The 12,134-nt window shown below is 48.6% G+C and overlaps 1 protein-coding gene across 1 annotated transcript in view; it reads left to right on the forward strand.

Moving 5' to 3' along the window:
• PIPOX (pipecolic acid and sarcosine oxidase) overlaps positions 1 to 3,566 on the forward strand; it is a 13,338-nt gene extending 9,772 nt beyond the window's left edge. The window contains 6 exon segments of the mRNA XM_027130492.1: positions 288 to 434; positions 795 to 953; positions 1,542 to 1,617; positions 1,916 to 1,993; positions 1,996 to 2,090; positions 2,092 to 3,566. Coding sequence (XP_026986293.1) covers positions 288 to 434; positions 795 to 953; positions 1,542 to 1,617; positions 1,916 to 1,993; positions 1,996 to 2,090; positions 2,092 to 2,175 — 639 coding nt within the window. The 3' untranslated portion in view covers positions 2,176 to 3,566.
• The last annotated feature ends 8,568 nt before the right edge of the window (positions 3,567 to 12,134 follow it).

Raw genomic sequence — 12,134 nt, forward strand, 5'->3', positions numbered from 1 at the left:
AGATGGCCTGGCCTATAGTAAGCACTCAATAAACATGAGGTATTATTAACTCCTGGAGAGAGAGAGAAGTAGGCTGGATACAGTTTTGGGAGAAGATTAAGAAGAGGGGAAGAGACAGATTCAGCAATTTTTATGCATCATAACATAATGTAACATGTAAATGACATAAGAATTGAGTGAAACAAAGATGGGTGAGTTAATCAGGGCATCTGGGCTTATATTAAAGGGCTACGGGACCCCAGAAATGCTTTCTCCCTTCATTTCCCACTTCTTCTTCCTGCTCCAAGACCCTGCGGATCAACGTGTGTTACTGGCGAGAGAAGGTTCCCGGAAGCTATGGTGTGTCCCAGGCCTTTCCATGCTTCCTGGGCTTCGGCCTGGCTCCTCGCCACATCTATGGATTGCCCTCCGGAGAGTACCCAGGGCTGATGAAGGTGAGCGGAGAGGCCAAGAGAAGGCTAATAGGGGCCCAGGCAGATTTGGGGCAGCTATTCTAACTTTCCTCTCACCAGACTCCCTCGGATCCCAGTGGGCAGGAGCAGGAACGGACTTCACTATTCACTATGCGCAACACAAGACCCCTGGCTGTCCTGGAGCCCTTCCTTTGCAATCATAGGGTTGGCGGGGGAATGGACAGCTAGGCAAACTCATGTGGCAACAAACAGCATCTGTCAGGACTGGGGAAGGCTGGGATGATGGATGGGGTGCATTCTGTGTACAACCTGCCCCCTGGGTTGGGGGTGGTGTGCAGGAGGCCAGCCATCCCAGCTCACACTGCTCTGATTGGGAGCCAGGTCTGCTATCACCACGGCAACAATGCAGATCCTGAGGAGCGGGACTGCCCTGCAGCTTTCTCAGACATCCAAGACGTCCACATCCTGAGCTGCTTTGTCAGAGATCACTTACCTAACTTAGAGCCTGAGCCTGCTGTTATGGAGCACTGCATGTACACGGTAAGGGTCTGGGCAACTGGGCCAGGCTCTCTTGCAGCCCTGGAGAACAGGGGAATGAGACAGACTGGCCTTGTGCTGCTCAGGCTGGACTCTACCTGACCCCTGACACAGTATGTGACTTGAAACAAATGAGCTCATTCCTGCGGGTCAGTTCACCTCCACCAGAGAGGGCCCACTAGAGGTTATTCGTATTCTTTTTCATTAGGAAACTAGGCATACGTCTGGCAGTCCTTCACTATGTTTCCCAGAAGAGCTCTAAAAGAGTTTTTGGCAAGATGTTCTAGTTGAGCAGGCCTTAGGGACAAAGAGAAGAGACAGATGTCACCAGGGCCTGAGGCGTCTTTGCTAAAGTTACTTTACACGCGTTAACTGAGCACCTACTGTGTTCATAGCTCTACATGAGAAGAGACAGATGGACAAATGAGAAAGACTGGCGTACCCTAGGGCACTGGCATGCACAAAGCATTCCTGTGCCCCATTCCTATTCTTTCTGGAAAGAAATCCAGCTGAGTCTCCTCCCTTCTGAGCCTGCAATTCTTCTTCCTCCCTCTATCCTCAAAGGACACAGGTGTGATTGTTTCTTTCTAGAACACCCCTGATGAGCACTTCATTCTTGATCGACACCCAAAGTACGACAACATTGTCATTGGTGCTGGATTCTCTGGTGAGCCTGAGCAAGGGAAGACGGGGTGCCTTAAAGATGACCCACCTCAGTGCCAGGCAAAATGGTGTTTTTCATGCTTTTAGTTGGACAGAGAGGGGCCAGAGCATAGACCTTGAGTGTATAAGGGGGTTAAGAGGGGCTATCAGAGAAGAAAGGGTTCTCATGGTGGGAGGCAACTTCCAGCTTTGGGATGCGACCAATGGGGAGGTTAGCTCTATCTGGGGACTGTGTAGGGGACGTCCAGGGAGTCCAGTACCTGTCTCTGAGGATGCCTGACCACCTGTTCTCCTTTCCCTAGGGCATGGGTTTAAGCTGTCCCCTGTTGTGGGGAAGATCCTGTATGAATTAAGCATGAAATTAATGCCATCCTATGACTTGACACCTTTTCGAATCAGCCGCTTCCCCCGCCTGGGCAAAGCCCACATTTGACTGGCCAGCTGCTTCCCTTCTGTGCACAGGAGCTCGGAACAAAGCCCTCTTCTGGGAGAGACTTCTCAGAGGAAGGAAGTGTCTGTGAGATGTTATCCTTTTTTCTTGCCCCTCTTCAGTTCCCCATAAACACCAGCTGATTGAATTTACCTTCTTTCCCTAGCCAGCTCCCCAATCCCACACTTTTTTTGCTTCAGAAGTTAAATCAGATATTCTATGATCACAGAGTAGCAAGAACCTTGAAGCTGGATGTCTCAGTAAGGAGGGGGCATAAGGACTGGCTCAGGAGACCAAAGCAGTTGTTAAAATTCTCTTCACTGGGGCATCTGATGAATTTGGGATAGATTTGACTAAGGCTGCCTGGGGGAGAGCAAATAAGATGATCTGTAGACCACTAAGGCCCTTGGCATTCCTGTTCATAAAACTAGAGCCACCCTCTATCACAAACTCCTGTAAAATTTGGCTCATCTTGGGTGCACAGTAAATGTTTGTTGCAAAAAATGTGTTGAACAAACAGATAAGTAAATGACTGCATTGCATGAAAGCCTGTGGTGGGCTTTATTTTCCATGTGACCTTATTTCTTATAGACTTTAACTGTCTAAATTAGCACCACAGAATCCATTACCCCAGGACTCCTTGGGGTCTTTATCCCCTCAGTGCACCACACCCTCTTTCTCTGGATTCTTTGTTTGGTTCTCATCCTCTCTCTGGTTCTATAAAGATGCTCAGCTCCCCAGTCTCTCATTAAGGTGTATTGTCAGGTCTTTATGAAGATGGAGCTGTTCTACCAGAAAGGAAGAGAGAGACACACTCGCTTAGAAACCCTGTTCAATGTTTGAATGTTAAATGTGCCATTTTATTATCATTAGGATTGCTCCCACTTAATGAAACAGCATTAACACCCAGTCGGCTGGCCTCCTTGCACTAATTGCTTTGGAAGGAAACAGGCTCATAACTGCCCCAGGGTGGGTGGAGGGGTGAGAGGTGTAAATAGAGACTCAAGCAAGGCTGAGTGCACTCAGATGAAACCCAAGCAGGAGCATTTCTAGACAGGGCCAGTTTGACCCAAAAGAACAGGAGTTAAAGTGCTCTGGGGAGAAAAAAACTGGGACTGGGTGGGGTGGAAATGTTCGAAGGAATCGCTGAGAGGGGAAGAGTGGGAAATGGAAATAAGAGTAAAAATATTCCCAAAGGAAATAACAACACAGAGGAAATTACTCTTCAATTGCCTTATAGGCCTAGGCACATGGATTAGTACTGATTTCTCCTGGGAATTATAAAAGCCAGCCAATCCTGTCAACCCCACGCCAAGTCTGCTTCTTGGGTGCTCTCACTTAGTTCCCCAAACCACAGCCTCTGTAAAGTGGGAATAATCCTATCTGTAAAACGGGAATAATACTATTGATACATTCCATGGATCAACCTTGAAGACATAATGCTAAATAAAATAATCCAGACATAAAAGGACAAGTATTGTATGATTCCACTTGTGTGAGCTACCTAGAGTAGTCAAATTCATAGAGACAGAAAGTAGAATGGTGGTTGCCAGGGGCTGGGGGAGGGGGGAATAAGGAGTTATTGTTTAATGGGCACAGAGTTTCAGTCTGGGAAGATAAAAAAGTTCTGGAGATGGATGGTGGTGATGGCTGCACAACACTGTGAATGTACTTAAATGCCACTCAACTGTACACCTAAAACGGTTAAGATGGTACATTGTAAGTTATGTATATTTTACCGTAGTAAATAAAAAGGGAATCATAATACTGACCAACTCTACAGGAGTGTGTGAGGATCCAATAAGATCATTCATTCATTCATTCATTCAACACACAAATATTTGTTGAGTTCTGCTGTGTGCCAGGCACTGTGCTAGGCATGGTGGATGTATCTGTGAACAAAACAGAAATCTCTACTCTTGTGGTGTTTACAGTTCAGTGAGGAGAGGACATGTTAATAATACGTATAAATAAATTGTATTGTACGTTAGAGGGTGACAAGTGCATTGGGGATAAAACAGAGCAGAATGGGGAAGGTAGAGAATGCTGGGGGAGGGGCTGCCCTTTTCAATGGTGGTCAGGGTAGGACTCATTGAGGAGGAGGCATTTGAGCAGACTTGGAGGAGAGGGAGTGCACCATGCAGATACCTGGAGGTCTGTAAGAGAATGTGGTAAATTGTAAAGCAAGGTATCGTGTTATTACTGAGAGAGAGAAAAATGCAGTACAGAGAGGGAGCAGTGTAAGATCCTGCCAGCTCCCAAGCTGGCAAAGTTGGGGAGGAAGGATGTTGGGAACCTCTCTCTCCCTCTCATTCCATGGCTGCCCGCAGCTCCCTCTGCTCCTGCTTCTCTCAGTGCCACCCTCCTCCCCCAGCCAGCTGCAGCTCCCCTTCCAAAATATCCAGTCTTATTCAGCTTGCCGGTGACAGCTAAAGGAGGGGACAAGTGTCTAGAGGAGGCTGAGAAAGGACAAGTGGGGGATGCTGACAAGCCCTGCCTGGGCTGGCAAAGTCTCTTTAGAAATGAGCCAGTGTGTCCTAGAAACAGAGTGCAAGCAAGGGCAGGGGCAGGGGCGTGTGGGGTGGGACGGGTGTGTGTGGGAGGGATGAGGTCAGGGAAGAGTGGAGAGAAACAGGAATTGGATAAGAAGAGACTGGCAATGTGCAGGCCAAGAAGGCAGGTGAGGACCTGCAGGGATGCTGCACACAACCCAAGTGGGAGGAACTGAGCATTTCTTACTGAGCGTGGGATGGGGTCATAGAGGGGAAGAAGGGATGTAGGAGATAGAGTCTGTGGATATGGAGAAGAGGACTAGACATTGTAGATGGGCTCGGAGGACAACCTGAGGGTTTTGGTAACTTTGAAGGATTTGCCAAGCAGACCCACCAGCGTTATCTCCCTGCCTACCTTCTGCTTGAGTGTGGCCAGGCATCCACTTTCAGGCCGACCCTACCTATCTTCAAGATGGGAGAAAGTCAAAATAAATCAGGCAGGCAATAAGAGACCTCTGGAAGGGCAACTGGGGTCCTCACAGGCTGCAGGGGAGAGATAAGGGCAGCGAAGAGAAAGAGGCGGGCATGGTTGCCAACCAGACTAAGGAAAACAGAGGCAGGCTCAAAATAGATTGGGGTTGGGGGAGGGAGGAGAGGCAGCCCAGAAAAGAAGGGAAAGCAGAGGCAATCGATGCCATTGCGACTCTGACCCAATTCTTCATTTCTCAGCCTCATCATCTGAAAAATTAGGGGGTGATGGGGAAAAAGGGAAAGACTGAGGAGAGTCAGGGGAAAGTAATTTGAGTCCTAAGGCCTAGGCAATTGTGGGGTACAAGTCAGTAATCCCAATGTGAAAAAGAGGAGGTATATGGTGTAGTCAGTACGAGTTAAACACTAACCAGAGTTTGGTATCCCAGGACAGGTTTAAGAGCTTAAGGAGTGTGATTGTAACTTGGAATGAGGTTCACCTGTCTAGCAAGGTAAGTGGCAGCAACAAGGACGAGTTAATCTGGGGGTACTAGGCTGGAGTGACTTGATGCTTGCATTTAACTTCTCAAAAGAGTGATTAAAGAGAATTTGGTTATTGGATATTCTATTTCAGTGGTGGGCTTCCCATGCAGCAAGAGGGATTTAGGTTAGAACTCGGGGAATCCATCCCACTAAGTAGATTTGTGAGATATTAAAACATGTATATAGCACTGCTTAGGGTATTCTTTCCTTGGAAATCTTTAAAACCGAGAAGCCCACCTATTTGGGTCTGTATAGTCTTGCCTGAAGGCCAGGACCTCCCAACAAATCTCTGGAAGACTTCTGGCTAGAGAGGAGGTAGGGTCTGAGAAGAGATTCTGGGCAGGGAGAATGAATGTAAGCACCTTGGAGGAGAGGTGAGGCATAAGGCAGGCTGGATCTGTCAGGCAGGAAGAAGCAGCAGGGACAAGGGGCAGGAGTCTAACAAGCAGGACCCAGTGGCATTTACATAACTTTGAATAATGAATAAGCCCAGCTCTGGGGCTCCTAGTCAACATGCTCATCTGCATCTTTATTAGGCTTTATAAGTGATTCAGCTCCCTACCCTTTCCCCCCAGCCCCTGCCCAGCCTGCCCCAAGCATCGGGTAGTTGATTGCTCATTATTTTAGACTAGATTTGTTTCACCAACATTCAGTGAGGCATGGAGTGGGGGACACAGGAGGGAGGAATAAATCCAAAAGGCAGGTGGAGCAGAGGGGTAGGGGAACGAACAGAAGCAGCAGCCACAGGAAGGCAGGCAGACACGGCTGCGAGCTAGGAACGTGGGCATAATTCTCTGAAATGCTCCTGAGGCCAGCATCTTCAGGAGAGGAAGGTTTCTTAGATTCCCCAAAATGTGCTGGGTTCAAGTCGCACTCAATCCCCTGCCTCCCTTACATCTGTTGCCAAGCCCCCAGCAGGCTTCTCTCTCAGCTCCAGTGCAGTGCTGAGCCACTTGAGCAGCCAGATGAAAACTGCCCCCAGGGAAGTTCTCACTTTTTCCTGAGGCAGGAATTTTGCTATTTTCATGAAAAAAAAAAAAAAAATCTACTATGCTTTGCAAGGCCAGAACAGGCACCAGGCATATATTAGGGGAGAAAGTGATAGGAACAGGCCTACGTGGTATGTGAATTTGTAGAGAAGGGAATGCTTGTGTCCATAGAGAGTTTCAGCCCATCTGGAAAGAAAAGCCTGGAAAAGATGGGCAGCCCTCGACTCCTCCAGGTAGGCATATTAGGGCCAACTGCTCTGGTCTACTGGCAGGAGGCAGAAGAAGTATTTAAGAGCCTGGACGAGGAGTTGGCAGGAAACTGGTAGGGGGAAAGGTAGAGCACTTCTCAACCCTGGCTGCACATTAAAACCATCAAGAGAGCTTTAAAAAATATGATGCTTGGGCCCCACCCAAGGCCAATTAAATCAGAATCCCTGAGGGAGAAGGCCTTGGGCACAGTAGTATTTCTTAAAAAGCTCCTCAATGATAGGACTTCCTTGGCAGTCCAGTCCTTCTACAGCAGGGGACATGGGTTCGATCCCTGGTTGGGGAACTAAGGTCCTACATGCTGTGCTGAGTGGCCAAAAAAAAACCTCCTCAATGTTGTTTGGATGCTGATTTGAACAAACTAACTTAAAAAAAAAAATATATATATATATATATATATATATATATATATATATGTAAAATTTATTACATTATTAATATTTAAAATCAGGAAAATTTAAACACTGAATATTTGGTACTAAGGAGTTATTGATAATTTTTTTTAGGTGTGATAAGAGTATTGTGATTACATTTTAAGGAGTCATTTTCTTTTCTTTGAGGGGTAGATACTAAACAAATATCTTCATTGTAACAAAGTGATATCATATCTGGGGTCTCCTTCAAAATAATCCAAGGGAATGGGGAAGTGGGCCAGGTTCAAATGAAGCAAGATTCACTGTGTTGAAAATTGTTGAAGCTGTTTGGTGGATAAGGTTCATTATACTATGTTTTTTACTCTTTGTATACAAAACAAAAACAGTTCCTTGAGTGTTTCTAATATACAGCAAGGTGAGAACCCCAGAGCCAGGCATTCAGCTGGAAATGGGCCACCATGGCACCTCTGTGGGCACAACCGACTTTAAGGAGACCAGGTTTGTGGGACCCTAAATGATAGGTGAGAGCCCTGTCCTCCAACGCCCTAGGCTTCAGGCAGAGTCACAGGGACCACTTGTGAGGAACCAGAGCTGGCAGTCAGAGATGCACTGGGGGTGTCCAAAGAGCCCTTCAGGCTTCCTCCCCCACCCCAGCACAGCCTCTGGGGACTCAGGCTCTATGCACCAGGCCAGGAGGCTGGACCAAGGGGAGCCGCCTGCCTGCGGCACCCAGAGCAAGCAATCAGCCTGTCTCTTCTCTCTCAGTCCCTGCCCTCTCTCGATTGACTCCACAGGAGCCAGGCCCCCATCTCAGCCGGCAACACCCCCTCCCCCCCGCAAGCCGTCACCACTGCTTCCCAGCGCTGTCACCCTCCCGACGGGCTCATCTGCCTCTGTCAGGGAACATTAGCCCAGCAGACTTCATCAAGGACGTGAGGGGAGGCTGAACACCAGTCCACAGAAGTACGGGCACCCAGGCAGCCACCCCCGGCGGCTGCCGGCAGAGCTGTCTGAGCTGCTGAGAGATTCGCGGGTAGCTTGATCTCATTTGCATATCACTTCTTTAACGAACACATTCACAAGAATCCCAAATTCTCAGTTTTCTACTCTCACCGACAGATTGGATCTCCTCACACTTGTCCCTGACACGGATCAACCATTCCCACGTTCTCCACATGCTCTTGAGAAATAACTTCCCGCCCTGCCGAGGTGCAAGGTATTCCCTCCCCCACCCCGCCCCTCCCCTCCGAACTCAGCCCCGCCCCCATAACTCAGTCCCGCCCCCACCCCACCTCCACCGGAGCAACCACCAGCTCCACCATCGCGCTCAGCTTGGGGCTCGCTCTCTCTTCTCCGCTCCATTACCTTCCCCTGATGGCCTCTAGGGGCTGGGCAGGGGAGAGAGTTGGAGGGGGTCTATTGAAGAGATTTTTGGAATCTGTGCCTGCGTATCACCCGCTGCCATGAGTTATTTCAGCGCCGATGTTTGTCTCGAGCTGATTATTCCAACCCGAGAACAGGTGGAGCAGCCTGTGGTGGCTTCTTCGTCAGCCAAGGCCATCTGTTCCCAACAAGCTGAGATTTGTAGCTGATTTCTACTGGGGAGCAAGGAGTGGGGGCGGGGAGGGAGATGAAGATCACCTCCAGGCCCCAGGAGACTTACTCCTCCCAGACCTTATGCGAGGTCTGAACCCCTAGTCCTCCCCTTCTAAAATCAATACCTTCTCATTTTCTCAGAGAACTCACCGGTCAGTTGACTCTCTGAAACAGCGAAAATACTTTTTCCTTAAGGGGCTAAACCTTCTTAGACGGAGTCAGGTATGAGAAGCAGGAATCCATTAGCTAGGCACAGTCTGGCCATTGGGTCATGTCCACCCTTACAGATCTTAAAAAAAAAAAAAGTATATAACCATAACACAAATATCCTAAATGACCTTCTCGACTCTCAGCTTCTCCTCACCCCACTCCACCACCGGTCCCTTCATCAACACGAGTCTCCTTGCCTAAACCTGTCACCTGCAGGGCTCCAGGCTGCATGGGAGGCCATGTCTGGATCCTCTTATCTCCCCCTCCCCCACTGCTCCTCTCCCCTAAATACCCTGTTCAAGTTCCACCCTCCAATCTGTTCCTCTTCCAGCTTCCATTCTCAGCCATGCCAAGAGACGCCTGCTGCTTTAAGAATGGCTTTCCCTGAGCAAGGGATCTAAGCAGTTTCTAAGCAGCTTTGCCACATGGTTTACCCCTCCCCGCCCAGGGCTACTATTTCTATATATGCAATGCTGGGAAAGACGCTACTCTTATAGTCACACTAATATGACAATTGGGGGCCTTCTTTGGTGTTTGACACAGATACACATCTGTACTGACGTAAAAGAAAAATTGTATGAAAACTTTATTACAAGCACAGATACTTCATCTAGAATCCCACACCCCCAAACAAAGCTATTTCTATTTTTCAGCAGTCTCATCTAACGTTTATCTATTTATCTGTTTTCACATGTACTTTTGTCATGTGTACATGTTCCCTTAAGAACCCATTCAAAGAGCTTAAGACTGCCTCACTTTCGAGTTGGTTCTCTAGGCTTATTTTGCCAGTGCCTGGGAGCGGAAGCTCCTTTTCTCCTCTTAAATCCTGTCCAGTGGCTCAGTATGTGGTTCACTGGAAAGACAAGCCCCCACAGATGAGCTCCTGGACCCTCAAAAGCAGGCCATGGACCTGTGCTTCTAGTGCAGAACCTTCCAGGGCAGTGCCACTCACTAGGGTCAATCTCCCTTGCTCTCCAGAGGACACTATTCCTGTGGGGGCCAGAAGCAGCCCTTAAGCAAGGGTGCCAACCTGTAACTGACGCCAGTCCCCAGGATTAAATATAAGCCACGAGGCCTATTTCATCATGTACAGTTTCATATTTGCCTCGTCATCAGTTGTTGACCTGTCTTTCAAAGAGGTAAAATTTCTGAAGCTATTGGCTGTATTCCCGTACCAGGATTTTTTTTTTTTTTTAATTCTCCACTTTCAAATTCCCTAGTGTCCTTTCTTCCGCAAATCCTTTTGCTTCTTTTTCTAATCTAGTCAGATCGTAGATGTGGCACAAAACATATAAAAATTTATTAAAATGTGGAAACTCTTTGACTCTTAAACCACCACAAATATAATTTGCCTGGATGGTGTCAAAACTTAATATCCTTTTTGAGGTTGTTTTTTTTTTTTTCCATACTGTCATAGCTGACTTTTGATATCTAAAGGAAATTCTATCCACGCATTTAAGTATTCCGCTGGGAGATTTATGTCACTGACTTCAATTGCAAAGCACACATCCTTTTCGGATTCTCCCTCATGTGTATGACCCATCACTGGGGCTGACGCTACAGAAGATTCAAGTTCTCTGTAAAATTCCTTCTAAATAAATCTAGCATCCTTGTTAACTTCAAAATGGCTACTGCTCTGGAAATCACTCCTCCCAGATCAGATCCCAGAGAATGGTCTGGATTGTTCCATTGTACTGTAATGAAATTAGATTGAGGTGAATAGAGCCTAAAATACGCATTCCAGGCCATGTGGAACTGTTATTCATGTTGTTGGCACCGTTGTTGAAACACAAATGTGATCATGTATGGGGGATGCTCTGAGAATTGTTAAGGAGCAACATAAACGTGAGGTTGACATTCCCCCACCCCCAAATTGTCAAGAAGTGCTTCCTTCCTAAGGGCAGGCCTTGGTGAATACCAGGCACACAGTGATTTGAGATGAGGATCATGACAGCAATTCTTGGCCTTCTCGCCTCCCCCTTCACCCTCTGACAAGGCCAGAGTAGCTCAAAGACGCCTGGACAGTTGCTGGAACCAAGCTGAGGACCCTGCTAGGCCGGATGTCACCTCTCTGGGCCTGTTTCCTCACGGGGACAATGATACTTCACTGAGTTGTGATAAAGGTTAAATGAGATGTAGGCAAAGTGTATAAGCACTGGGGACATAAGTAGGTGCTCACCATGGTCATATTGATTTTGTCCTCCTCATCCTCTGGGTCACTACTGACAGGCCGGGCAGGCCCCTCAGCCCCAGTTGCTACACAGCTTCAGCTCCTGCTGAGGACTTCCAGTAGCCCTTAAAAGGGCGGGGAACAGTATCGTCGGGTTGCTGCGCGAGGAGACCTGTCCTTATGCTTCTGGAATCCTTCAAGGGCAACGCCGACGGGCTCGGTCCTGTCACAGGCTCAAGGACCTTTTAAGGGGCATAGCTTCCGGGAAGAGCGCGGGGGCGGGTGGGGGACGGGGCGGGGAACCTCCAGACGGAGGCGGAGCCAGAGGTTCCGTGCTCCGGAGGCCGAGGTCATGCAAATGAGATATGAATATGCTAATACGCCCGGGTTCCCAGTGAACCGGAGGGCGCTTGCCTGGCCAGGCAGAACCAGCCCGGAAAAAGGAAAGGAAATGAAGAGGACGCGGAGGCGCATGGGGCTGCGGGACGGAACCAAGCCCAGACAGCCCTCGCGCTGGGAGAAGACGTCTGTCTTCTCCCGGCCCCACTTGCGCCACCCATCGGTCCCCTCCGGCTCCTCACCAAGGGTGATAAAAAGGTGGGGTGAGAGGTTCTGTTGGCAGCATTGAGGGGCTCTGTCCGAACCTAGGATCCAAAAGATTCTTGCCAGCAATTCCACCTTGTTTTACAGATGGGGAAACTGAGGCCCAAGCGGTCAAGGCTCTTCTCCAAGATCTCAGTGCTAGCGGCAGAAGCGCTCAGTTTAGCAGGTTTTATTCGTCTGGTTTTGTTTTGCTTCCACTAGGGTCGGGGGACACCACTCGGTAGGTGAAAGAAGCAGCAGCCCCAAACGTGGCAGAACTTGGTACATTACCAAGCATGTCCTGGACTGCCCACCAGGCTGGAGGATTTAGAAAAGAAGACTTCCTGGGGAAAGATGAAAGGCGTTGGGGGTGGCAGCCAGTAGCAGTAGCAGGCAAGTA

Source organism: Aethalodelphis obliquidens, unplaced genomic scaffold, assembly GCF_003676395.1.
Source record: "Aethalodelphis obliquidens isolate GAN/ISIS:26980383/991018 unplaced genomic scaffold, ASM367639v1 scaffold38, whole genome shotgun sequence".
NCBI lineage: Eukaryota > Metazoa > Chordata > Mammalia > Artiodactyla > Delphinidae > Aethalodelphis > Aethalodelphis obliquidens.